This window comes from Anser cygnoides, chromosome 2 (assembly GCF_040182565.1).
Source record: "Anser cygnoides isolate HZ-2024a breed goose chromosome 2, Taihu_goose_T2T_genome, whole genome shotgun sequence".
NCBI classification, from domain to species: domain Eukaryota; kingdom Metazoa; phylum Chordata; class Aves; order Anseriformes; family Anatidae; genus Anser; species Anser cygnoides.
The window spans coordinates 162309215-162335035 of record NC_089874.1 but is presented as its reverse complement, the minus strand read 5'-3'; the positions used below and the strand labels follow the sequence as shown (position 1 = coordinate 162335035).

Sequence of the window (25821 nt, the reverse complement as noted above, 5' to 3'; positions counted from 1 at the left end):
GAAAACCCGTACGGCAGAACGAATCCCTGCGGCACAACGGTGGCAAGAGGAGGGCTGGGGTGGTGCTAATTCCTCGCAGCCCGTCGGCAGGTCTCGCCCTCTCCACCGCTGTCACTGTCACTCGGGGTTTTTACGCTTTAAGCATACCGAAAATCAAAACCCGGCTGAAACGGGGGCTTTAAAAGCACCCCCCTCCCAAAAAAAAAACCTGTCTAAAAGTCCTGGTTAACAGGAGGAGAAAAGAGCAGCTTGCATCCCCCTTTGCACCGGGATGGGGGGCGGATGGGGGGTGGCAGCGGGGGGTCCGTACAAGCTGCCCCCGGCCACGGTGCTGGGCCGGTCCTGGTCCCCATCCCAGCCCTGCCTTGTACGGTGGCAGAGGGGGATGAGCTCTCAGCAGGCTCTGGACTGATCCCGGGTGACAGAAGAGCCTTGGAACGACACCCGGCTCATGTCCCCCGTGCGAATGAGGTGTAAAATAGCTCCTTGCTCTTTTTTAGGTGAGGAGGCGTGAGCGCGGGGCATCCTGCGCCCGTTCCTGTCCCCCGGGGGTCGGCACGGGGAAGGGAGCGTGGCCCTGGCCAGCTCGCGGCGTTCGAAAGCTGCCCGGGGGGGGGGGGGTTTCCTTTATTAGCACCGTCACCAGAGACGTCGAGCAAACCCAACTCTCACGTTAGCTGGGCTCGCAAGAAATCAGAGACAAGGGGCAGCCCGGGACGGAGCCCGGAGAGCCTCCACGTACCCAGCGGTTCAGCTCAGCTTCCCCCCGTGCGCGTGAGAGCGGCACTGCCGAGAGATCACTTCGGTTTTCGTTACTGATTTTTGCGTTTTGCCAGGAACGACCCGGCTCAGCCGTGCGATGACGGGGAAGTGCCCGGCCCCTCCGGCGCGGAGCAGGAGGTGAAGTTTTGGAGAGAGGCGGACGCCGCGCAAAGCAGCCGGCTGCAGAAGCTGCCCTCCTTCATCTCCCTCCTGTCCTCGGCCTCCCCCGGGGACGAGGGCTGCAAAGTGGAGAGGGACGAGGACGAGCCAGGTGACGAGCCAGGTAGGATGCTCTCGGACTGGTTTTGCTCCGCGCTGCCCCAGTTCACCGCTGGGGGTGAGCAGGAGGGTTTCTCCCTGCTGCTATCCTCTGTGCCCTACTGCTGGACCCACAGAAGGCTCTGGTCTCTGGACCTCCGCGGGAAAACGCAGTTTTAGGACGAGCAAAACTTCATACACTTGACGGCAAACAGCTCCCGCCTTGGCACCGTTAATTTCTGGAAAAACTCAGGGAAACGTTTCAGCTGCTTGACCCGACTGCGAAAAAAAGGCAGGAGGGAATCGGTGAAGCGGTGAGCAGAAATGCCTTTGTGTCTCTGCGCAGCGTTTGCACACCTCCCAGCAGAGGTGTGCTGCATTTCTGCTTTTCCAAAATGTTCCTCGGTTCCTGCTCTCCTAATCCAGCCCCTATACAGGAAAATCCCTTAATCCCTGGCTCCAACAGCAGCTCTGTGCGAAGGTAGGGGACTCGGTGGTGCCCTGGGGAGATCTGGACTTGTCTGCAGGTGCAGAGGTGCTGGGATGCAAAGCAGAGGCTGGGTGGGACCAGCAAAAGCAGCTGGTTCAGGGTGGGGTCCCCAGGAAGGCTGGGGGCTCTGCAGGGCCGACAGGCAGGCGATTTGGGTGCGCGTCCCTCCGTGCCTTTGTCCCAGGAACGGGAAGGGCACGAAGCATCGGGAAGGCAGCGACTGGAGGAGCCAAAGGAAAGGAAAGCGGGGAAGGAGTTGCAGATGTCTGTAAAAGAACCTGATGACGAAGCAGTTTCCCTGCCAAGGGGATGCAGCGATCGCGCGCGGTCGGTGCGGGAGCAGGTGTGAGGATGCTGCCGGGCACCCAGCTTTGCCTCTGCCCGGTGCTGGGGTGTGTTTAGCGATTAAAGGCTCACCCTAACACACAAAGGGACCGAAGGGGAAAATGACAACCATCACCTAACGAGGGAAAAGGAGCCCTGGCCACCGACAGGTTTCGTCCTGATCATCCCGGGAGGGCGCAGGATGAGGCTGCTGGTGCTGCTGAAGGACCCAAATGATTCACAGTGCCCAAATCGCCTTTAATGCCAGGAGTGAGGGTACATTTGGGTCGGTCAGGATGGGTCCTCACGTGGTTCTAGGAATCAGCTGGTGTCTGCGATGTGGTTTTGGGATCTGCGCCCTCCCCACTGCGCCCAGCCAGAGGGGCAGCTCTGCCCGTAACAGGGAGCGCGGCGCTAATATTCGGTTCCTGCTTGCAGACCCTGAAGGTGACGCACAAATTGGTGGGGTAGGGAATCAGGAGGAGGACAGGTTATTATTACGGAATGATCTGAATTGCTTGGTTAAACGGTCACAATTTCAGAAAATGCCCTTTTAATACTGGAAAATACAGGAGGAAAGGGGAAAAGTACCGGCTGCGCCTGCAGGAGGGAAGGTGCTGGTGGAGCAGGTGTTTGGGGATGACTTTTAGGGTCCAGCTCTGGGCAGCAGGCTCACTGTGATCTTACGGGGTCTTGGTATGTTTCTGTAGCCTTGGGATGTATAAAAAGGGGATTGGAAAGGAGGGAGGTGGTGCTGAGCTCGATGCTGTCCTCGCATGGGGACAGACCCACCGTGGCTCTGCAGATGGAGACCCCGGCGCCCGGGATGAGCTCCTGGACATCTCTTGGTGCCTCCCCATCCTCCGTCACGTTTCGTTCTCAGGGCAGAGGCGGAGGGAGCGCGAGCATCGTGCAGGTAATGGGCTCCTCCATATTTCACCTCCCAGTTAAATAGCCTGCGCCGGAGCCTAACTGGCCTCCCCGCGCTAATTGTCAGCGAGCGCACCAATGCAAACCATTCCAATCGAGTGCTAATTTAATTAGAAAGCACCCATTTTAGTTAATTTGTTCGAGAAGATCACTGAAAACTCCTGGAGAGAACAGATGTTCCCCTCTCCCCCGATGAACATTCAGGGGTTTGTAAATGGCTCCACTCAGCCTTGTTTAGGAGAGAAAAGAGGATTTTATAGCTGCAAACGACCCTTTCTGTAAACATTTTACAGCTCTCTGCACGTTTGAGTGACGATAAACCCCTAGCAACTCGGCGGGCTGCAAATTTGCGACCATACGGCTATCATTTTATTGTCATATTTCACGGTCGTAACGTTAATGGAAGATGCTCGCTACAGTCTTTTTTAACGGCTCCGCTGAGCACGCTCAAACGCTTTGGCTTTGGAGGAATTCATCGAGGTGCAGCGCTTCCAGTTTTGTTTACAGCTTTCACTTCTGGAGGAATAACTTTGAGAACACAAATCCTATCCCCCCCCCCTCCCCGGCCGCCCTCCCTGCCCGAACCCGCGCCGTGCTCGCTGCCGCCGGGGCTGAAGCCGCTCCCGCTTCGCCGTGCTGCAACCCCGTGGGGCTGGATCCCGGTCCGAACATCTCCTGCTCCCAGCCCACATTTGGGGCCGGTCCCCCCATGCAAATCCTCGTGGTGGGATGCCATGTGGAGGGTCTCCGCCACCTGCAGCATCGCCTTCGACGCTGCTCCTGCCGGCGCGGGCCGTTTGCTCCAAAGCTCTGCGTTTTGGCGGCTAGACGAGGCAGATGAGAACCAGCCCTTTGGGTTGACGTGGCAGAAGATGCCCTGAAACCCTACAGAAAGCATCTGCGGGGCTGGTGATGGAAGGCTTGGGTGCAAGGGAGGTGTCCCAGGGAGCCAGCGTCCTGCCAGCATTGACCCCAGCAGGACCAAGTCGTTTGCTCCTCTTGGTAGGGTCTGGTTATCTGTTATTGTGGATAAAATACCAGCAGCTGTCTTTTTAGTGTTGTCCCAAGCATCTCCTCATGATCCAACCATCTTGGTGGCTTCCACTTGCTCCACTACGTCCCCGTCTTTCTGTACTGGGTACCCTGAGGGCTCCAGGTGCGCTACGTCGATATCAAAGAAATTTTTACTGTGCCAGCAAAACCCCGAAAAGCACCGCTAATGAAACATTTATTGCACACCTTAGCGCTGAACTTGGACTTCTTCATGATAAAGCCGAAGCCTTTTGTTTATCTAGGGAAACAATTTTTATGCCATTTCTTGTATCGATCCATTTTTCCTTGGGAACCTCCACCGAGGTTCTGGCTCCATCTGCAACTACCTTTAGGTAACCGAAGACAGCAATTATTTGAGGACAGGTAGTTGAAGACCGCAATTCCCCATTAATCTGCTCTTCTTCGGCAAAAAAAAAAACACAACCAACCAATTCTTTGGCCAAAAAAAATACAACAAAAAAAAACCAACAACCAATTCTCTCTCTTCCATCCCAGTTGCCTCCAGGATTTCTCTGGGGATCTGAGTCCTGGCTGGTGGTGGCGCAGAGCTCTTGGCTCTCCTTGTGGGGGTCACTGCCCCTTTTTGGAAGGACCTTGGCCGTGGGGAGGTGATGAGGCAGTGGCCATACATCTGGTCTGCTTCTGTTGCTTCTTCATTGGTTTGGGGACACCTCCGTGGCCTCTTTGGGTGGGATCACCTCCCAAAACGGGCTCTGTCTTCTGCTATCTAACATGGGCACGCTTCTCTGTCCCATGGTCTTGCCACTTCCTGCTCCTCCTCTATCTACCCCTCCTCCGAGCTCCTTGCATCACCAGCACCCCATTTCTGAGGAGGATTGGCTCCTGGTGGGTCTCCCCTCTGATGTTATGGCCAACTGTTGTCGGTCCTCTCCGGAGACTCAATTACTGCATGGACCTGTATTCCCCAAAACCTGGTCCAGATGCTGGAGAAGCTCTTTCCTGGGGCTCCTAATGTCTGAGGAACTTGCCTGATGGTCTTGGGGCATCACCCAAAATGTGGCAATAACTCCCCAAATCTTTGCTCCACCCCCGCTTGCTCCATGCTCATGTAGGGGCAAGAAACTCAACGAGAAACTCAAACCAGTGGATCATCTAATAGGGGACATGGGATAGAGGACGGTGAGGTGGCTCAGGACACCTCAGGGCCACTGAAGCATGCACCTGGCTGGGTCATCCACCAGTCTGGGAGAAGTGAGGAGACCGATGGAGAGCCGAGGAAAGGTGTTGGCCCCATGGAATGGCTGAACCTGCCATCTCCTCCATATTTCGGGGGGCAGCCGCGCTCGGCATGCCGCGTGCCATCAGCTCGCCGGAGGGGTTGCGGCGCGGCGCCGGGTGCCCCGTGGGTCCCTGTGGTGAAGATCTGCTGGAGCAGATGCTGGAAGGCACACGGAGAGGAGGAGGAGGGAAGGGAGGTGTAACGGAGGGGAGTTTTCTCGCTGGCTTCAACGTGAGAAGGATCCGATCCAACGCGAGGCGTGGGCCAGGAGCCGCAGCAGGCTCAGTCTCCGCCAAGATGCCACCGGTCTGCGACAGACAGCGAGCCTGGGGCTGCAGGGAGAGGAAGAGGGAATTAGGAACATGCTTGATTGACCTTGTTCTTAAATCGACCTGCCCATCACCTCCTTTCTCTGGGGTCTTCTGCTCTGGTGGGATAACGTAACAAGGTTCGGATGGCGAGCTGACCACGAGCAGGAGAACCCATCTTCCTTCCTGCTGCCGCTCGTCTCGTGGTTATCATCCAGCAAGGCTCAGGGGCAGCTCAGACCTTGGTAGGACCTTCCCGGATCTTCTCCTGGCACTTAGCAGATCTTCCCCGTGACGGTGAGCGGCGTGCCCGGCCGGTGGCGGCGCGATGCTGCTGTGCGTGCCCTGCTCCTCATCTGGCCCTCGCCAGCCCCGGGCCGACGCACGCCCCGTCGTGCATGCAGTTTAATTAGAGAGCATCAAAACTCTTTCGTAACTGAATTAACAAACCTCTAACCTAATTGCTTTTCTCATGCCAAATGGATCGAGCTGCGGGTAGCGAGCTGCAGCCGTCCCTCGAGCAGGGCAAGGGCTGATTGCTTTCCCGGTAACGTGCCGGCTCTGCTCGGGTCGTTAGCAATCAAATCTCCTCTTCCTGAGCCAGCAGATGCTGGGATTGGGGACCCAAAACCACTGAGGGTTTTGGGGCTGTTTGAGGGTGGTCCCCGCAGCGGAGGAGCCTTGGGTTGTTCTCATCCGTCCTGTTTTATCTGGGTGCCGGTTTCAGGCGTCCGTCTCCTGGTCCTGGATGCTCCCAGCCTGGACACGCAGCCGAGACGGAAGGTCCGAGAGTAAGAAACTTCACTGATGTTTATTTAATTCCCTTCTTGCAAATCGGCCAATTTATCTGAAACTTCCAGTAAAGCTGATGAGCGCTGCGACTTTTTTCTAATTGGGCTCTCCGTCTGAATCAGAATCGTCCTTTCTCATCCCACACTTGAAAAAAACCCTTTCTGATTCACTCCCTGCCCGCACCTCGCTGCCTGCACGTTTCCAATCCTCTTTCCTTATCGATTGGCAGGCGAGGCTCAGACCTGCCAAGTCTTGCTCCTTTTCCGGGACTGAAATCCGCTCCTTCCATATTAATTTTCTACCCGTTTTTTTAGGGTCTCGTCCTCGTGGGACGGAGGGCCTGGAGACCAGGGCTTTCAGACTTTCCTTAGGACTTCTGAAGACCCTTCTCGTTCAGGCTGCTGCCACTCGACAGCCCTGTCATCCCCCCCCCCCCGAATTATTTAATGACCTGAAAGCTGGAGGTGGAAGAACCCTTGATGATGATGAGATGATGAAACCCCATCTCCTTCAGCTTGGCAGGAAAGGGCAGGTGTTCACCATACCTGACCGTACCCAAACCACCAGATGATTACGCATCGTTGTGGAGCCCGTGACCCGCCAAAACTCCTCCAGCACTGCTGTAGCTCGTGTCTGGTTCGCAAGCTTTGCGTTTCATTGCTGGGGTCCCCTTGGGGAGGGAGGATTTGGGTTCTCAGCCTGCTCTCTGCACCGAAATGCTGCTGGTTTTTCTGGTGCATCTCCAGCAGCATCTCTCTATGTGAAGTGCTCCTGCTCCAGCGCAATAATTTATTCCCTCCTGCACACTTTTGCTGCACGTGGAGGCACGGGAAATCTCTCCGTGTATCTTGTACGGGCTGGGAGGCAGCCCTGGTGTTGTCTTTAAGGATAAAAACTTGATATCGGGTGGCAGGCGAGGGCCCCCTCCTGCCCAGGCACCTTCTTCTAGCGAAAGAAAAAAAAGCGAGGAGGAGCGGAGAAAGTTGGCGAGTGCTGCCGACGCCCCCCCCCCGGGAAACCAGCAAAGCCCCCCAGCACGCTGCTTTTTTCCATCTGAAAAAAGGTTTCTTGGAAATTCTGGGGCGTAGCCCTTGCTGCCGGCCTTTCTGTCCCTGCTTTTGTCCTTGGGCTTTGCGAAAAAACGGCCTCCCTCAGCCGAAGTTCCTCCGGAGCTGACTCAGCGGCAGGGAAAGCTGCTCCGAAGGCAGCTTCAACCTCCGGGCTCCCCTCAAGTCTCCGGGGAGCAGAAAAAGGATATTTATCCGGGATGGGTGAAAAAAATGCACGCGGGATTTGGGGGAGAAGAGCAGGGATTTCTCCACCTGGGCCGTGCGTGGCCAGGGAGGTGCCGGGATGCGCCACGGCGCCCCGAGCATCCCCTTCGCTCCCCGCTGCTCCCGTCTGAGTATCTGGGAGGCTGACACAGCGCGGTTCTTCTGCTAATTGCAGTCCTCTCGTTAGCCTGGTCTTTGAGAGAAGGCATCCCTCTAACAGCCAGCTTTCTGGCGAGGCTTTGATGGAGGGATTTGGGAAACTGCTGGCGAGCTTTTTCCACGCTCTCCATCTTCCCCGCATCCCGTCGCTTCGGGATTTGGGCGCCTTCCACGGGCTGCGCGGTCCCCGTGGATGCAGGACACCTCTTGCCACCATCCTTTTCCCCAAGCTGTCTCCATGCCCCATCTCCCAGCCTCACAAATCGGGGGGAAAAAAAAAAAGCATTTTTCAACACCCAGCAGTGGTCAGGGAGGGGATTTGGGGACAGGGAGCAAAGCCGCCTCCTTTTGTCCCCCATCCCGGGGGATTCCCCGCTGGCAGCGTCCCTTTAAATCCCCTAAAATTCCCCCGTCCCTTCTCCCCCTTTCCTCGGCATCTGGCCGAAGCGGATTTTGTTTTCACTTGCTGGGTGCAGCTGGAGCCGCTCGGCGAGGATGCGTCTGGGGGAAGGCCGGGTTTTATTGAAAAATATAATGGTGCCACCTGAAGCGTGATTTACTGCCGTGTCCACTCCTCGGACTTGATAATATATTTCTATTAGATTTCCTCCTTTCACTCCCTTCTCCCGGCGAAGAGTGGCAAGTTTCTCCGTCTGCCTGACACCTTCTTAGGCTTAGGCAAAATAAATGTTGATTTTCATCAGAAGTAAGAGCGCTGGAAGTCCTAATTCTCCGGCGAGGCTGACAAGCTCAGCAAAAGCGGCTCGGCTCCGCGCGGAGGGCTCGTGATCCAGCCCCGCGCCTCTCCTCGGGAGCAGTTCAATCATCGTAATGAAAAAGGGGCTTCTTGGCCCGGCTTTCGCTAACTAGAAATGATATACCTGGGTTCCTGGAAGATGGATTGTGTCGCTCCCGAAACGCGGAGGGAGGGAGGGAGGGAGCGGAAGGCGCGCGAGATGCGCCCCGAGATTGATCGCGCCATTTGCAGGATCCGCCGTGCGCAGAGGCAGAAAATGGAGTTGGGTTCGCGGGGCCGGCGGCGTGGCGCGGTCCCCCCGGCCCCTTTCCACGAGCAGCGTCCCCTCTGCCCGCAGTCAGAGGTGAGAAAAGCCGGCCCTGGTTCGCCTGGCCGCTCTTTTTACAACCCACCATGGTTTCGATTCCTTACTGCCGCCTTGTCTTTCCACCCTCGGGGTGATTTTTTTGGAGGAATACGTTTAAAATCAGAGCTCGGCCCCGTGCAGGAGTCAGGGAGTTAATTGCGGTCGATGCAGAAATCAGCTTCGTGTTTGCTTCTTCTTTTTTTTTTTTTTTCCTCTCCCCCCAAAGAAATCTATATTTCTCCTTCCGTAATAATATTTGCTTTGAATTGCAGGGCGTGGGCTCTCGTGCCGCTTGCACGGAGACGAGCTAATGAAGTTTCTTCGGGCTCCTCCGGGGGAATTGAGCCATTTGTAGGGTTCCCCTTGGACTGGGGCTGCAATCCTCGCGGGGCAGCGATGGGGAGACGCCGGTGGTCCCCTATCGGGCTGGTTGGGCAGTGTCCCCGCTCCTCCACTGCCGTACCCCGCAGGGTTATCGTGCCGCGATGGCTCTGATGGCCCCAATTTTGGGGATGCCGGGGTCGCCTGGAAAATCGGGAGAGCCCTGGGAGGCTCGGCGGGGTGCGGGTGGCTCGCGTCGCCACTCCTCGAACCGCATTAGGGTGACTGATAGCCGCGGCCGTCGTGGCTGCTCTGCAGCCCTCTGATGTATGGGTGTTATATTAAGGGTGGAAAGGTGCTAAATGAGCCCTCTTTATTTTACATAAATTAGCTCCCGAGCTATGTATCACTGCCACGGCGCCGTAGACTCCCGGCAAGTTTGTTTACCCGAGTTTAGAAGGGAAGAAGAGCTCGCCGACGTGACCTGACGCTTCCCCGCGGAGGGGACGTGGTGCTCGTGGGCTCCCCGGTGCTAGGGTTGGCTCGGGGACACCCCTTTTGTAGGATTTCTGCAACGAGGGTGCCTTGGATGACCAAAGAGATGAACAGGGGTCAAACCAGAGCCGGTTGTGTGCTGCTCGTTCTCCAGTCTATGACCAGAACGTCTGGGTGAGGTTTGGGCTGGGTTCTCTCCATCTCCTCGCTGCTCTCCTCCTCCTGAAATCCCAAATGAAAAGGGACTTCTCCGAGCAGACCTCGCTGCTCACCAACCTGTAGGTCCCTTTTCCTGGGAAACGCGCCCCTTTTCCTTCCCGTGTTCATTTCGGGGTCTTCTCCTCGCCCACGTGGCCGCCACGCTTCTGCCTCCCCGTGGGGAAGTTGTGGCCGGCGGGTGGGACCCCGTAACCACCTCCGTGAGCTCCGCAGGGAGGCAAAATGGGAGCAGCTCGGCCGAAAGGGACGCTCAGCATCGTGGTGGAAAGAAAGGGAGGAGGACTTGGTGCCATCCACCGTGGTCCACGGGGTGAGAGGAGCTTGGTGGAGTTTGGGCTTTACGGGGGCATCTGGGACCCTTTTAGGCGCAGCGGGCACGGGGAGGCAGGGTTTGCGTTCCTCCGTTCCCGTCCCTTGTTGCTGCTTCGCTTCCAGCCGTTCCTCACATCTGGCAGGCACCCAAAAAGAGGTTCCTTCCCCTGCTTTTCCAAGGGCCGGATGGGAAACGGCGGTGGGGGGGACCCAGCACCGGGGGACTCCCTTTGGGAGCAGGGCAGCAGCTGGAACCCGAGAGCGGAAAGTCCCCGTTAAAACCCAAGCTGAGCTTGCCGGCGGCGTAAATCCCCCGGGTAGGAAGCCTCGCCTTCTCCACCTCCACCCGGCTCTGAAACGGCAAAAAGTCCTCGCCCGGAGCACCTGGCGGGGATGCTCGGGGTGGCTGAGCTTTCGTGTCCCCCCCCCAAAAATCTTGGCGTCCTGGGCAGGTTGTGACGCCCACCTCACGCTGCAGTTTGAAGATTTAGCCTCTTTTTTTCCCCGTAACTCGGGGATTTTGCAACCAATTCAGTGTTCTGTGATGGGAAGGGACCGGTGCGCACCCTCATCCCGTGCCTCTTGCGGGGGGGGGGGGCTGAGGATGCTCAGAGGGGTTTGGGGAAGCAGCAAGCTCCAGCCCAGCCACCACAAAAGGGGACGTCTGTCACGGAGACCTTCCCCCGGGGAAGGGGGACGAGTCTGCACTGAGAGGCCGGGGACATTTTGGGGTGGGGGGGAGCACAACCAGGCGGGGGGGACACCCGTGTCCTCGAGGGTGGGCCGGCGAGGCAGCGGTGGAGCAGCGCCCAGCTAGGAGCCGTGCCCGCGGAAAGTCCTCGCTGGAGCCAATTTCGGCTGCGCGCGGTCACCTTTGAGGGAGGAGAGGTCAACGGCGTTCTCCCAATTTGTCCATTTCCTCTCCCAGGTGGCATCACGTGGAAAAGGACCTCGTCGCGGGCGGCCTCGCGGGACTCCGAAAACGCCGCTCAGGAGGAGGGCGGCGGCAGAGGTGAGACTTGTCCCCGCTGTCCCCCCCACCTCCGGAGGTGGAGCACGAAGCCAGGGCGCCGCGGGACACGTGCCACCCGTTTTTTCCTTTCCTCCTTCCAGGCAAACGGCTGCAGATCAAGCCCCGGCTGTGAGCGGTGTCCCCTCGGCAGCCGACCAGCTCAGGGAAAGCCAAGCCGGGCGGCATCGCCTGGCGCCTACCTCAGGACCCCGTGCCGGGACGTGGCAACCCCCTTCTTGCGTTGAGTTTTGGGATGTGGTTTCACCAGGGAGCCTGGCAGCGGCGCGGAGGAGCAGCGCCCAGTCCGCGTCGCTCAGGGAGGTGGTTTTGTTGAAGTTTTTTTTTTTTTTCATTTTGCCAATAAATTCTCTTTTAAGGTGGTTTATTTAAGGCTCCCCGGGGGAAGGCTGAAGAGCGGAGACGTTGAGCCGAGCGCGCGGGCGCTGCTCGGATGCGGGACTCGAGCACCCTGCGGTCATCCACGGCCACGGGCCCGCCTCCAGGTCAGCGGCTCCGTTTGGGACGACGAGCCCGGCGGTCGCAAGTCATCGTGGTGGGATGTAGCAGGGCGTAAAGCCCCCCCGCGTGGCTCGGCTTTCCCATGCCGAGAGCCCGCCTGCATCCGTCCTGCTCCGTCCCTTCTCTTTAGGAGCGCTGGGAGCGGAGCCACGTGCCAGGCCGAGCGCTGGCGGCAGCGTGTGCCAGCAGCAGCGCCGAGCTCAGGCCATCGCCGCGGGCCAATTCGCCCGGCTCTCCCCCCGTCCCAGCGGGGTTTTGCTCTTTTGGAAGACCCAAACCAGCTCCTTCGGGGTCTTCGGGAATGCGGACGGGAGCAAAGCAGCCTCCAGGCTGGTAGGAAATAACCCCGGTACTGCAGCTGCTCCGCGTGTCGTGGGCGCATCCTAAATGTTCAGCTGTTGCCCCTGCTGCGGTATGGGTCTAATGTCTCACGGCAGCAGCCTCGGCGCCCTTTTTGCATCACCCTGAAGCAGCTCTCACCCGCTGTGTCTCTGTTCCTCCCGGCCCTTGCTGCTCCTCCGCACCAGCCACGATCGGTGTGATGAGCTGTGCAAATCTCAGCGCCTCCTGGCCGCTTGCTGCTGGCCCCGCAGAGCTGCCAGTGCTGTGGGTGTTCCGCATCCGTGGATTCGATTTCAACCCCAAATTCAGTTTGGTTTCGGGGGTGGCGGGTGCTGCTCTCCCCCTCTCGGATGCGATTTTGAGGACGGGGAGGCAGGGTTTGCCCATCCGCTGTCCCTAAATAGCAGCCCCGTGGGGCAAGCTCCATCGAGGAGCCCTTCGGGGAAGAGGCGGCGGTGTTGCACAAGGCAGGGCCGCGCGCCCCGCGGGGAAAATTTCCTGGCTCTGCCTGCACGTGCCGACGTTTGTGCTGCGAACCCGTTTTTGCTCGCTCCCGACGTGCGCAGCACCCTTCACCCCGCCGCTGGCAGAGCTCGGCCGCTTTCGTTACACCCAGGGGCCCCCCCTCCTCGGCCTTTCCAACCCGGAGCCGGCTTCAGCGGGCACAGGGGTGAGCGCTGAGGCCGAGCGGGGATGCTCGGTGTCCCTGGGGAGCTGGCACCCAGCTGTGCTTGGCCGTGGCGTGGGTGACGAAGCCGCCGCGCCGCAGCGGGCTCAGCTGCAACCGCGGCTCCGGCGAGGCTGGCGGCTGCGTTTTCACCCCCTCCACGGCCCCAGGAGGGGGGTTCACATCCCTGGGCGAGCTGGGTGCGTGCACCCCACGGACCGGGGGTTGTTGGCACCCCATCCGCGGCCTGCCTGCTTCCTCGTGGGGTCACGGGATTTATGGCAGGCAGAGCCCCCCCCCCCGGTCGTGTTTCGCCCCAAGTGCCTGGCGCATGGCTCGGGTGACGCGGGGCATGGCAGGCCACCAAGGGCCCTATTAATTAATGCCTGTCACCTCCCTGGGCTCCTCCCTGTGGGCAACCAGGGGGTTTAATGCCACGTGGAGGCGAGCTGGGGGTGGCCGTGTCCCCAGCATCCCCCCGGTGTCCCCCCCCCCGGTGCGGCGGGCAGCGCACGGCGTGTGTACAGAGCTCTCCTCGCCCCGAGCTGTTTTTAATAAAGATGTCATCGTCCCGTCCCCCCCCCCGCGTTGTTACCACATGTCTTTTATTAACCTGTGCGTTTTGATATTTAAATAAAGGAGTTCCTGCCTGGAAAGCATCGCTCGTCTTTCAGCGACGCGGAGTCTTTTGGGGGGGGGGGGGGGGAAACGGGCGCGAATCTCCCACCTCGTTCCCCGGAGGATGCGTTCGGGTTTTAAATTGGCTGAAAAAAACCTCTGGGGGGGGGGGGGGTTGGCTAGGGAAAGATGTTTTATAACTTTCCCCCCCCCCCAAAAAAAAGCCCCGTTTCTTCACACGGTGCCCAGTGATGCTTTGCGGTGTCGAGTCAAAAACCTAAATTCACCCAAAATCACCCTGGAGGTCGACGGCGAAGTCTTCGGGGTGGCCAGCGCGGGGTGACAGCGGCCAAGGAGCTTTGGCGGCTCCGGTACCGACCCCAGCCCGGGGCCACGAGGCTGCAGCCCCGTCACCGAGCAGGCTAACGAGGATTAAGGGCTCGCGCCGGAATAATTCGCTCCCCCCCCCCAGCAGCCCCGATGGCTCGGTGATGGGCACGGGGTGGCTTCGTCCGTCCTCCCTGCGAAGCCAGGGCTGCCGCCGCGGTGGGCAGGGGCTGCGCGAGCCCCCCCAGCGGGGGACAAGTCCCAGGGGACGGCGGCGCCTTGGCAGCGGGGGGGGGGGACCCCGGGAGGGGGACACGCACACGCACACGGGGCAGTGTTTCTGCAGGGCACACCGTAAACATTTCCTGGAAATCCCTCCCCGTGCGGGCCAGGGCTGCTGGCACAGCTCTTGGTCCCCTGCCGGGGAAGCAGGTGCCGGGGGAGCAGCGCTTTTCTGCCCGTCATCGGGGTGGCCGTCCCCAGCCCTCCCGTCCCGTCCCGGAGGGGGGGGGCACGGCTCTGGGTAGTTTTGTGTCCCCCGGGACAAAAATTATCACTCGGGGATGATTTCCAATCCTCCCTCGGGGTCGGATCCGTGCGAGGGGACGGCCACCGAGACGGTGCCACCGGCCCTACGGCGAGGCAGGGCGGCCACCCTCCCTTGCCCCGACGGGGTCGGCCACCTCGTTGTCCCCACGATGGCCACCCGGGGCCACCAGCCACCCCCCCCACCCCCGGTTTCACACCTGGACGGGGAAACTGAGGCAGCACCCGTAGGGGACCGAGGCGCCCGGCCCCCTCTCCAAGGGTTAAAGCGTCGCCCGAGCCGCCCGCTCTAAAAGCACGGGGTGACGCCACCCCGCCGCCATCCCGCGGCCTCCAACCCCGTTATGTCACCCGACCGCCCCCGAGTAAACTTAGGTGACCGAGGCGCTCGGCGTGGCGGGGAGGGACGGGGACGGGGACATGCCGCGGGGCCCCGGCCGAGCCACTGTACCCGGACACCCCGCTAAAAATACCCCTGGGGGGCATGGGGCGGGGGGGGGGGGGGGCAAGCGAGGGCCCCGCTTGGAGCCCGGCCCAGCCCGAATCCCTTCGTGGCTCTCGGCCACCGTGGGCGGCTGCTGCTAACGCGGATCGGGGCCCTCTGCGGGAAGGGAGCCCAAAATCCCGGGTGCCCCGAAGGTGTCCCAAGGGTGCCCCGGGGCGACGGTGGCAAGGCAGCGGGGAGGGGGGCACCCGCGGGGTCCCCGCGTCCTACAGGCACTGCCTTTGGGGTCACGGCTGTGTTGTTAAATATGCTTATAATTTTTTTTTTTTGGGGGGGGGGGGCGTTTTTCCCCTTTTTAGGAGCGGAAGGTAGAGGGGAGACGCACGTGGTTTCTTTCCCCGCGTTTTCCAAGCTGGAGGAACGGTGTTTTAATTTCTTTTTTGCTGAAAAATGGAGCAAATGTGGTTAAAATCAACTCACAAATACATATATACATATTTATATACTTATATATCTATTATATATCATGCATATATATATACATAAAAAATATATATACATTTATATACTTACATATGTATATATATAAAATATATTTTTGTACTCCCTGGCTGGGTTTGATTCAGGTTTTCTCCCAGATTTTCCCTCTCCAGCCTCACCTCTGCCTGTAACCGTGCCCCCCCCCGGGGGGGGGGGACACGAAACCTCCACCCCCCCCCCCCCGCCTCTGTTTGATTTTGATAGAAAGAGGATGGGGAAGGGGACGAAAAGCACCCAGCCCCTCCGGATGGAGCTGGTGAAATAAAAACGGCCCCGATATTATCCTCGCTGGGGTGGGATAGAGGGTTTTTATCCTTCTTCCCTCTCCCTTTCCCTGGAAAAAAAAATAAAGAAAAAAAAAAAGAAAAAAAATAAAATAAAGGAAAAAAAAAATAAAATAAAGGAAAAAATAAAGAAAAAATAAAGAAAAAAATAAAATAAAGAAAAAATAAAATAAAGAAAAAAATAAAGAAAAAATAAAGAAAAAAATAAAATAAAGAAAAAAAGAGAAAAAAAAAGAAAAACCCCTTTTTGTATGAATACAACCCAAAACTGTCCCTACTTCTAACCGGGCAAATTGTCCCCGGGAAGGGCCCCGTCCCGAAGGGACCGAGCGGGTAGCAGGGTGCTGGGTGCGCGAGGGTGGCGGGGCCCCCACGGGACGGAGCCTTGGGGTCAGCCTGGGGTGGTTGGGTGCTGGCGGCCCCGCTCCTCAGCTCCCCCCGGCCCCCTGGCTGTGGGGAGCCCCGGAGACCCCCATCCCTCGCCCCCCCCCCCCCCCAGCGCCCGTCGCCACCCTGACCCCAAAGCCTCCGGCCCCCGTCCCTCGCCCCGCTGCTCCCCAGCCTCGCTCCTGCTTCGCCTCCCGGCCTCGTCCCTCCGTGCTGCGGCCTCGGCAGCCACGAGGTGGCAGGGCTCGGAGCCTCGGGGCCGCATCCGGACCAGGACCACGGCCCGCAGGGTGCTCGGCACCCCGGCACCCCGGCACCCCGGCACCCCAGTACCCCAGCACCCCAGTACCCCAGCACCCCGGCACCCCGGCACCCCAGTACCCCAGCACCCTGGCACCCCGGCACCCCAGCACCCCAGCACCCCAGTACCCCAGCACCCCGGCACCCCAGTACCCCGGCACCCCAGTACCCCAGCACCCCGGCACCCCGGCACCCCAGCACCCCGGCACCCCAGCACCCTGGCACCCCAGTACCCCAGCACCCCGGCACCCCGGCACCCCAGCACCCCAGCACCCCAGTACCCCAGCACCCCGGCACCCCGGCACCCCAGCACCCCGGCACCCTGGCACCCCAGCACCCCAGCACCCCGGCACCCCGGCACCCCGGCACCCCAGTACCCCAGCACCCCAGCACCCCGGCACCCCAGTACCCCGGCACCCCAGCACCCCGGCACCCCGGCACCCCAGCACCCCGGCACCCCAGCACCCTGGCACCCGGCACCCCGGCACCCCAGCACCCCAGCACCCCGGCACCCCAGTACCCCGGCACCCCAGCACCCCGGCACCCCAGCACCCCAGCACCCCGGCACCCCAGCACCCCGGCACCCCGGCACCCCGGCACCCCAGTACCCCAGCACCCCGTTACCCCAGTACCCCAGCACCCCAGCACCCCAGTACCCCAGCACCCCAGCACCCCGGCACCCCAGTACCCCAGCACCCCGGCACCACAGCACCCCAGCACCCCAGTACCCCAGCACCCCGGCACTCCAGCACCCCGGCACCCCAGCACCCCGGCACCCCGGCACCCCGGCACCCTGGCACCGCAGCACCCCAGCACCCTGGCACCCCAGCACCCCAGTACCCCAGTACCCCAGCACCCCAGCACCCCGTTACCCCAGTACCCCAGTACCCCGGCACCCCAGCACCCCAGCACCCCGTTACCCCAGTACCCCAGTACCCCGGCACCCCAGCACCCCGGCACCCCAGCACCCCGGCACCCCAGCACCCCGGCACCCCAGTACCCCAAAGGGGGGGATCCCGTAACCCACGCTGTCCCTTCCCCGCGTCGCCCTACCCAAAGGCGACGTCCCGCCTCGGAGCTGCGTTTTTGGTGCGTTTCACCTGGATTTTACCATTTCCCCCCCCCCCAACTCGATGGCCCCGAGCTGCCTCGTGCTAAATTCCCACCCGTGACGAGGCCCCCAAAAATGGGTCCGGCACCCGCTGGGGGGGCACGCAGGCACCGGGGGCGCCTCCAGCAGCTGCCGGTGGTCCCCGGGCACCGAGGGTTGGCAGGAAGGGCTGAGAAAAAAGGTGAAAAAAAAACAAAAAAAGGGATTGTGAGGGTGCCACGGGAAGGGTGCTGGGAGAAGCGGGGTGGGGAAGGGGCTGCGCCCTGCTTTGGGGCCTGGTGCCCACCGGGATGGGATGGGATGGGGCGGGAGGGTGGTGGCCGTGCAGGGGGGGGGGTCCCGGAGGCGGACGCGTGATTTGGGGTGAATAAACCCGATTTTGGGGCTTCTCGGTCCCTTTCGGAGGAGGGAGCGGTTTCTTTCTGCAGCGATCTGATTCTCGCTGTTCTCACGGAGCTGCGGGGCTGCGGCCCCGTGGTGGGACCGGGGGGGGGGTCCCGGGGGGGGGTCCCCAAGAGGGTCTCGGGGGGGGGTCCCCAATTCTACCCCCCCCCCCCCCTCCCCCGGGGGCACCGCCGAGCCCTCTCCCCGCCGTGATTGACAGCCGGTCCGGGGGGGGGGAGTTGCCATGGGGATATGCTAATGAACCCGCGAGGCCGCCTTGCTGATTGGCGGAGGGGCGCTCAGGCCACGCCCCGGGGGGCGTTCCCCGGCCGCTCTCCCCCTATATAAGGCGGCGGCTCCATTCCGCGCCCGGCAGTGGCAGCGCCGAGCACCGGGGGGGCGGCCCCGGGAGTGCGCCCCGGGGCGGGGAGGGGGGGGGGAAGGAGGAGGAGGAGGAGGGGGGGCAGAGGAAGGCTCGCAGCAGCCCGGGGGTGGGGCCGGGGCAGGTGCCAGGGGCCGCAGGAAGGGGCGGGCAGGGCCCTGCCAGCTCCTCGCCATTGGGCTCCGGCCGGAGGCAGCGGCTGGGGCCGGGCTGGAGAGCGGCCGGTCCCGCGCCGCCGGGGCTCCCGTTAACAGGGGACCCCCCCGTTAACAGGGGACCCCCCCCCGGAGGCGAGGCTCCGGAGGAGGAGGAGGAGGAGCGCAGAGCCGTCGGAAGCGGCTCCCGGAGGCCGGCTGAAGGCAGCAGCAGCAGCAGCCCAGCCTCGGCGGAGGTTCCCGGAGCGGCGACCTCGGAGGCGTCCGGCGGAGGACGAAGAGCCCCGGCGGGGGCTGCCGGAGCCCGCTTGAAACCCTCGGAGGAGCCCCGAGGAGTCCCGGAGGCCGGCCTCGGCCGGAGGCTGCCTGCCCGTCCTCGTCTCGGGGGCTGCCGGCGGAGCCCAGCCTCGCCGGGGGGCTCCCTTCTCTCCGTCCCCACCTCCGGAGCCCCAGCCTCGCCGGAGGCTTCCCCCCCCCCCCGTCGGAGGGAGGCCGGCCTCGCCGCCAAGCCCCGCTCCGAGCGGCGGTGCCACGGGGGGGAGGAGGAGGAGGAGGACGAGAGGAGGACAGCAGCAGCGCCTTCGGCCTCCCTCCATGGACTTGAGATGGCCTCGGAGCTGGCCATGAGCGGTGAGCTGCCCACCAGCCCCCTCGCCATCGAGTACGTCAACGACTTCGACCTGATGAAGTTCGAGGTGAAGAAGGAGCCGGCGGAGGCCGAGAGGCTGTGCCACCGCCTGCCCGCCGGCTCGCTGTCCTCCACGCCGCTCAGCACCCCGTGCTCCTCCGTGCCTTCGTCGCCCAGCTTCTGCGCCCCTAGCCCCGGGGGGCAACCCGCCGCCGGACCCCCGGCGGCCTCCCTGGGCTCCAAGCCGCAGCTGGAGGAGCTCTACTGGATGTCGGGCTACCAGCACCACCTGAACCCCGAGGCTCTCAACCTGACGCCGGAGGACGCGGTGGAGGCGCTGATCGGCGCCCCGCACCACCACCAGCACCACCACCACCACCCGCCGCAGGCCTACGAGGCTTTCCGGCCCCCGGCTTTCGGCGGCGAGGAGCTGCCCCCGGCCTCGTCCCATCACCACCACCATCACCACCACCACCACCACCACCACCTGCGCCTGGAGGAGCGCTTCTCCGACGACCAGCTGGTGAGCATGTCGGTGCGGGAGCTCAACCGGCAGCTGCGGGGCTTCAGCAAGGAGGAGGTGATCCGCCTCAAGCAGAAGAGGAGGACCTTGAAGAACCGCGGCTACGCTCAGTCCTGCCGCTACAAGCGGGTCCAGCAGCGGCACATCCTGGAGAACGAGAAGTGCCAGCTCCAGGGCCAGGTGGAGCAGCTCAAGCAGGAGGTGGCCCGCCTGGCCAAGGAGAGGGATCTGTACAAAGAGAAGTACGAGAAGCTGGCGGCCCGGGGCTTCCCCCGGGAGCCCTCCCCGGCAGCCGCCCCCAAAGCAGCCGCCGACTTCTTCATGTGAGCCCCGGCCCCTTGGGGAGAAAGGGGGGGGGGGGGGTGGTTTGGGGCTTTTGGGGAGCATCCCCCGATCCCCCAGCTCGGCTTGAACCGAAAGCCTAGTTCGCTTTCGGAAATACGGGGAGGGGGCGCTGGAAAGGGAGCCCCCCCCCCCCCCCTCCTCCCTTTGCTGGGGGGGGGGCGGCGGACCTGGAGCAGCCTGCATGCGGGACGTGTAGGGCGCGCCCCCCGGCAGCGCCAGCGCCAGCCCGGTGGCTTCTTTCCCACCCCCCTCCTTTCAGCCCTGCGTGCTTAACACCCCCCCCGACCTCCCCAAAACTATCATCATTTTCGGGGTGCCCCCACGGATCTGCCCGGGGGGGGGGCGGCCCCGGCAGCGCTGCGCCCTGCCCGCACCCCGCGCCGCCCTCCCGGCCGGCGAACCCGAGCCCCCCCCCCCCCCTTAACTTATTCACCCCTGTACATATGTAGAAATTAGTTAGTTTTCTGCCTTTTTTTTTTTTTTCTTCTGAGCCTATATTTTGCTTGGTGATTTACGGGGAGAGAAAAAAAAAAACACAGCAAAAATCCTTTAAAAAAAAAAAAAAACACGAGTCTTAAAGTTTGTATGTAATAGCATGCAAATAATATCCGAGTTAATTTAATGATGTTGGGAAGAAGCCGAATGCACTATATACAGGAATCAATTGGGTTAAATAATACTGTTGTTTTATAGAGATTTAAAAATTATCTATGCTCATAAAAAAAAAATAGTGGGGGGGGGAGAGGTAACAATTCTAGGGTGACCTGAAAGGCAATATAGTAATATATGGACTGCAAACGGTTGGCTGCTATCTCACTATGCACCAGATTTATTTATTAACCCTCGGGAAACGAAATATTATTTTAACCTCGGCGTCGAAGGAAGGAAAGAAAATGCACATTATTTCTTGCGCAAAAAGGAAGGGGGGGGGGGAAAAAAGAAAGAGAATTCGTGCAATTGCGCTTGAAGCGAAAGCGGGGTCGATCCTGCGCGGAGGAGCGGATTTTTTTTAAAAAAAACAAGTTGCTTATTTAAAAAAGAAAAACCACACAAAAAAAAAATAATCTTGGGGGGAGAAAAAAAAAACACAAGGGTTTTGTGGACAAAGCGAGCTTTGGAGCCTGGTGCATTTTAGGTACTGATCGTGCGAAGCGTTTTTAACGACCTGTTGTTTCGATTTGTGACGGTTTTAACGATGTTGCATCAAGATAAAAACTTATATTCAACTAGAGCCTGGGTCGGCTTTTCTCTGAAGCGGGGACCCCCGCAGCCTCGCCTTTCGTTTTTGGGATTTCCTTCCTCTTTCCCCTTTGAGCCCGGTACCGACGCGAACCCTCCCGGGGCGTGGGGGGCTCGGGGAGGGCGAACCCCGCGTTCCCCCTCGCTGGCGGCGTCACCTGCGAGCGGGGACCGCGTTCCCCCGGCTCTGCCCTGCTTTGCTTTTTTGCTTTTCACTTTTCCTGCCTCTCTTTTCCAGCCGGGAACCCTCGTTTCCCCAGCCGATGGGTCCCGGGCGCCCCGGAGATCTCCATCCCCGCGGCTGCCGAAAAGTCACCTTCGCCCCAGCCCCGGGGGCTGCGGATCCCGTTGGACCCCAGGCTGCCCGACAGCGAGCCGCTGGCTTGGTTTTAAACGGTAATAAATGCTATTTTTTTTCCTTTTTTATTTCCCCTTTTGGCTGCTCCCTTCTGAGTTTTTTTTTAATTAAGGGAGGGGGGGAAACTAACAACAAGAAACAAACCCTTTCCTTCTTCATTTTTTGCAAATGTTTTGGGGTTGGTCGGGGACATGCGTTCCCGGCGGCTCCGTGCCGCGCTGCTGGAGAGCCCGGGCATGGCCGTGGCCGCTCGCTCCCTGCTTTTCCCCGGCCACTTGCGACAGAGCCCGTGCTCCGAAGTACTTCTGAACTTTTTGTAGGTATATTTTTTATTTTTTTTCCCCTTATTTTTGCCCCCGGGCTGCGGCGAGGTTCCTCCTGGCTCCCTTTGTAAATCCGCTTCCCGGGGCGGAGAAGCCCCGCGGCGCTGATGCAGCCCCCCTGGGGCCCCTCTGTCCTGCTTTCCCTGGCCACTTCGGGCTTTTTGGGACCAGAGTTTTTTTTTTCTTTAGGATTTTTCTTGGGGGGGAAAAGCTCAGCTGCTCTGGGTCAGGCTTGTCGAGTTTTTGGGATGGGAGCTGGGACACACGGAGGGATCTGCGGTCCCCTGCCTGATGCGCCAGGGCTGGGCTGAAGGCTCTGGGGGGAGGACTGTGGGGTTGCCCACTCCCTTTTTCCTATTTTTATTTCGAGCCTGGGAAGTTTTTGCCATCCCTACCTCTGCAGCCAGCCCTGCTGCCCTGCTCGGCTTCCATCGGGGCATCGCTTCCTCCCCCTTGCTATTTTTTTGGGGGTGGCTCGCGGCTCCCCGGTGGGGTTCAGCCCATTTCTCTGCAACACCTCTTCCTCCCGGTGTTCCCCCCGTACCCTCCCCTCCTCAGCACGTTTTCGGAGAGCGTTCCCGGCCGTCCTCTCTGTGATTAAATAAGGAGAGTTTGGGGAGGAGAGGAAGGGGTCCAGGGCCAGCGATTCCCTGCACCGCAGCAGCACTCGGGGCCATGTGGGTGGCCCCCAGCCCCGGTCACCCCACTCCATCCTTGCTCCTCCTGTCCTTCCCTGCTGTCCCCATTGCGTCTGTGGGGTTTTGCCAAGCCCCAGTCCTGGTTTTGGGGGAGCTCAGCCCCGCAGGGTCTTGTCCCGGGGTCTGCTGCAATGCTCTGCAAGCAGCTGCTCCTGCCCCCGATGCCTTTCCCTGCCCATTCGGCACAGTGCAGGCAGTGGTTTGGGGCTGAGCACGCCTGTTTTTTTCCCAATTCCTTGGTTTTTGGGAGCAGATCTGTTCCCACGTGCCCCAGCAGCGTGTTTTGGCGACTGCAGCGTCACCTGCTCCCCTTCATCCCCAACCCTCGGGGCATTTTCCTGACCCACGCTCCTTCCATTACTGTGATTTATTTTTATTTTACAACCCCTGCTGCCCTCCCACCCCCAATTATTTTCTTCCGGCACCTCCTGGAAATCCCCTACGCAGGGGAAAAAGCCCTCGAAAGGGGCACAGGGCATTAGAGCCTTATATCAACTGGGGACCTGGTCCCAAAGCCCATCTCCTACGTGGGGGACCACGACAGCCCCTGGGGACATTTAGGGGCAGAGTCGCCGTCCTCTTTGCTCATCCCCTGTCCCTTTGCAGCATTGGGGTGCGGGGAGCAGGGACCCCAAGTGTCCCCATCATCCCAACTTGTTCCCGGCACTGCCCCAGCGCCAGGGCTGCTGCTGGCAAATAAATAACAAAAAATAAAGAGGTTCATCCCCAAAAGGGAATTTACTTTCTGAATGATTTCCTTGCTGTGGACAGAAGGACTGAGCCCCCCCCCTTGCATCGTGCACTAGGGAGAAAGGGGGTCCAGGCAATGCCCACTGGCATTTTGGGATGTTTGGGGTGCCGGGTCGTGGCTCGTGCAGCGCCTCAGGGCTCTGTGTGTGTGCTGGCAGTGAGTTTTGTGGGCGGTGTGCGTGCTCGGGGCACACGTTTTGGGATGGAGGTGTGGGGGACCACACAGTTGCAGCATGTTGGGGGAGCGTGTGTGAATTTTGGGTTGCTCTGTCCCGGTTTTCAGTTTTTTCTGCCCGTGTCGCAGCCCCGGAGCGGGGCTGGAGCCCCATCCCCAGGCACCCGCTGCTCTTTAACCCCTTTGGGGTCTGCGTGGGGCTGCAGGACCCGGGGACTGTTCCTAAAACACTTCTCAGCTTCATCCTCGCTGCCAGCTCGAGCGGCCACGGGCGTTGCAGGGCTGGGAAATAACCGCAGCCTTCTCTTCCAGCGGCCCCGCTGATGGCTTTTGCACCTCTCTCCCTGCGGGTAGAAGGGTGATTTTTGGGGGATGCGGGTCCCAAAAGCTGCAGCACCCCGGGGGCTCCTCGCCCAGCCTCCCAGCACCGTGCTGGGAAGCGGGTTTCTGCAGAGGGGCAGAGCGAACGCCGCGCCCGGCCGCTCGATGCGGCACCGCCGGAGTACCCCTGGCTCATCCCTCGTCAATTATTGATGCTAACGCTCGGCAGGTTTGCCACCGAGCTGCTGCAGTGTGCTCGGCACAAGCCCCGACATCTTGGTAACATGAGCCCCTGCTACGGCCCTGGGATAGGCGGTCGTGGCCGGGAGGCCGCTCGGCACGAATTCGGGGCCGCACGAGCTGGGAAAGCGTGAATTGGCCAAATTTCCTGCAAAAATAAATCCACACTGTGAAATGAAAGCCTTCGTGGGGTTCAGTGCCGGTCTCGGGGCCGGTATGGTGAGCTGTCCCCGGTGTGGGTTGGAGCTGATATTTTTTGGCTCGGGGTGGGTTTTAGGTTCTGGCTCGGCTGCAGTTTGTCTTTCCGCACGCTCCTGCCTTCCTCGCTCCGGGCCTGGCTCCTTCCTCGGGGCTCCCATGTCCCCAGGAGCCAAACCCTGCCCTGTTCCCCATAGATAAATACACCTATAGGTGTAGATCGTGCTGGAAAAACACAGCTAACCTGCTTCCGACAGCTCGTGGGCTCCCTCGCTTTGGCGTTTGCCCAGCTCGTCCCTGTGGCTGGGATTTACTCCGAGCTGATCGCTTTTGCACCGATATTGCTGGGATCCTCCCGGCTGGACGCCACGCGAGAAATCCCCGTGCACAACGAACAGGAACGCAGCTGGGTTGTGATCCCCCCAAAATCCTATACTTCTGGATGTGCTGAGCTCTCGCAGGGTTTTTTTTTTTTTAAGACTCTGCGCTTCCAAAGCACCAGCACGGGGCGCTGGGTTCGTGGTCCTGCAGCATCCAGCCTCGGGGCATGACCGGTTCCCGGCGGTGGAAATAATAAAATAAATTCCCCCACGTGGCTGGACTGAGAGTGTTAATGGGGAAAGGGCACGGTGGGGGGCTGCTGCTGTGGGAGGGGGGCGTGTGGGGTGGGATACGGGGGAGGTGGGTTGGGGGATATGGGATGTAGGATGCAGGATATGGGATGCAGGAGGTGGGAGGTTGGGTACAAGATACGGGGCAGGTTACAGGACGTTGGGTGGGATGTGGAGTGTTGGAAGTGGGATGCAGGATGGCAGGTGTGGGATGTGGGACTTGGGGAATAGGATACGGGGTGTGGGGTGCAGGATTCGGGGTATGGGATGCTTGCCTCTAGCAGTCCCTGTGGTGGATTGAGTGGTACCCATGTCTGTGCCGTGGCACCGTGTGTCGGCTCTCGCTGCTGCTGTGTCAGGAGGAAGGAGCCGTGCTGGACCACGCATGAAGAGAGAAGATTTCGGATGCTGGAGCACAAGGAGAGAAGATTTCAGGTGCTGGAGCCTGGCACTTCCCTAATGGGACAAGCTCCAGCAAGGACGCGGTGCCAGTCATCACCACCACGGCAAGTCACTCCCGGCACATTTATTAACAATTTTTGGGAGCTGTTACTCCTCCCTTCCCATCACTCCAGGTAGGATTTATAGGATAAACCCACGTGTGACTGCGTGCAATAGGATACCCACGTGCATGTGTGCACCAAAACCCTCTGCGGTGTCACCGACCCCAGCGCCTTGTCCCCCACATGCCCCACGCTCCTCACCCAAGCTCCCCAATTAACTCATCAGCTCGTGGCCTAATTACACACCTGGAGGAATCCAGAGGCTTCTTGGGTTTTCCCTCCCCCTTTCCCCCTTGCCGGGGAGGGGGGCAGCTCGAGCATCCCCCCTGCCCCCCCCAGCGCCAGGTTATTTATTCATGTAACAGGCCGAGGTTGGCGCGCAGCTCGGCGCAGCCCTGGCAGCTGTCTGCTCCCTGGGAGCGCGAGCTGTAATTTGCACAAGCAAAAATAAACTAATTGTTATTTTCCATTTACATACGGGGAAGGGAGAAGAGGTGGGGGAGGCGGCTGGGGAGCAAAGGGGAGCCTCGCGCCTCCGGCCTCTCCTGGGGGGTGTGCGCTGGGGGCTCTGCTGTCCTCCTGTTCCCCTGGACCTCATCCTGCCCACTCAGGGGTGATGCTGCTGGCCTCGGGGGGGGGGATAGTTATGGATTTAAGGGGCTGGACCATCATCTTCCTCACCACAGGGACAGGGTTTGGTGGTCTTCCCTGGAGGTGAGGTGCGAAGCCCATCTCGGTGCCGGCACAGCCCGATGGGGGAGGACGGGTTAAGGAAAATCCTGCTGGTGCCCGGCCACCTTCAGGGGCTGTGGTGGATTTATTTGGGGTTTTTGCTTTGGCTGTGGCGTGT

The 25821-nt window shown here is 60.6% G+C and overlaps 2 protein-coding genes across 4 annotated transcripts in view; both read left to right on the top strand.

The window, feature by feature from the left end:
* The window catches only part of ZC3H3 (zinc finger CCCH-type containing 3), a 137300-nt gene extending 124052 nt beyond the window's left edge, over positions 1 to 13248 (top strand). The window contains exons 10-12 of one of the 2 annotated variants that reach the window (XM_066990810.1): positions 837 to 1045; positions 10969 to 11052; positions 11154 to 13248. In XM_066990810.1, coding sequence (XP_066846911.1) covers positions 837 to 1045; positions 10969 to 11052; positions 11154 to 11185 — 325 coding nt within the window. In that variant the 3' untranslated portion in view covers positions 11186 to 13248. The remainder of the gene's footprint in view (positions 1 to 836; positions 1046 to 10968; positions 11053 to 11153) is intronic. The other variant, XM_066990809.1, reaches the window with a different exon arrangement.
* A 4715-nt stretch (positions 13249 to 17963) lies between these two features.
* MAFA (MAF bZIP transcription factor A) lies at positions 17964 to 24943 on the top strand. Of its 2 annotated transcripts, XM_066990808.1 has the most exons (3): positions 17966 to 19533; positions 21033 to 21190; positions 24828 to 24943. In XM_066990808.1, the coding sequence occupies exons 1-3, from the start codon at positions 18665 to 18667 to the stop codon at positions 24926 to 24928; spliced, it is 1128 nt and encodes a 375-aa protein (XP_066846909.1). In that variant the 5' UTR covers positions 17966 to 18664; the 3' UTR covers positions 24929 to 24943. The 2 variants fall into 2 exon arrangements, with proteins under 2 accessions (XP_047906527.2, XP_066846909.1); XM_048050570.2 differs by lacking the exon at positions 24828 to 24943 and having other exon boundaries at positions 17964 to 19533; positions 21033 to 24458.
* Positions 24944 to 25821: the final 878 nt, after the last annotated feature.

Bases quoted from the DNA above. Each gene is read 5' to 3' on its own strand.
- MAFA (XM_048050570.2), top strand. From the start codon at position 18,665: ATGGCCTCGGAGCTGGCCATGAGCGGTGAGCTGCCCACCAGCCCCCTC. The intron at 19,534-21,032 runs GTGAGCCCCGGC...TCTCTTTTCCAG, and splicing joins GCAGCCGCCGACTTCTTCAT to CCGGGAACCCTCGTTTCCCC.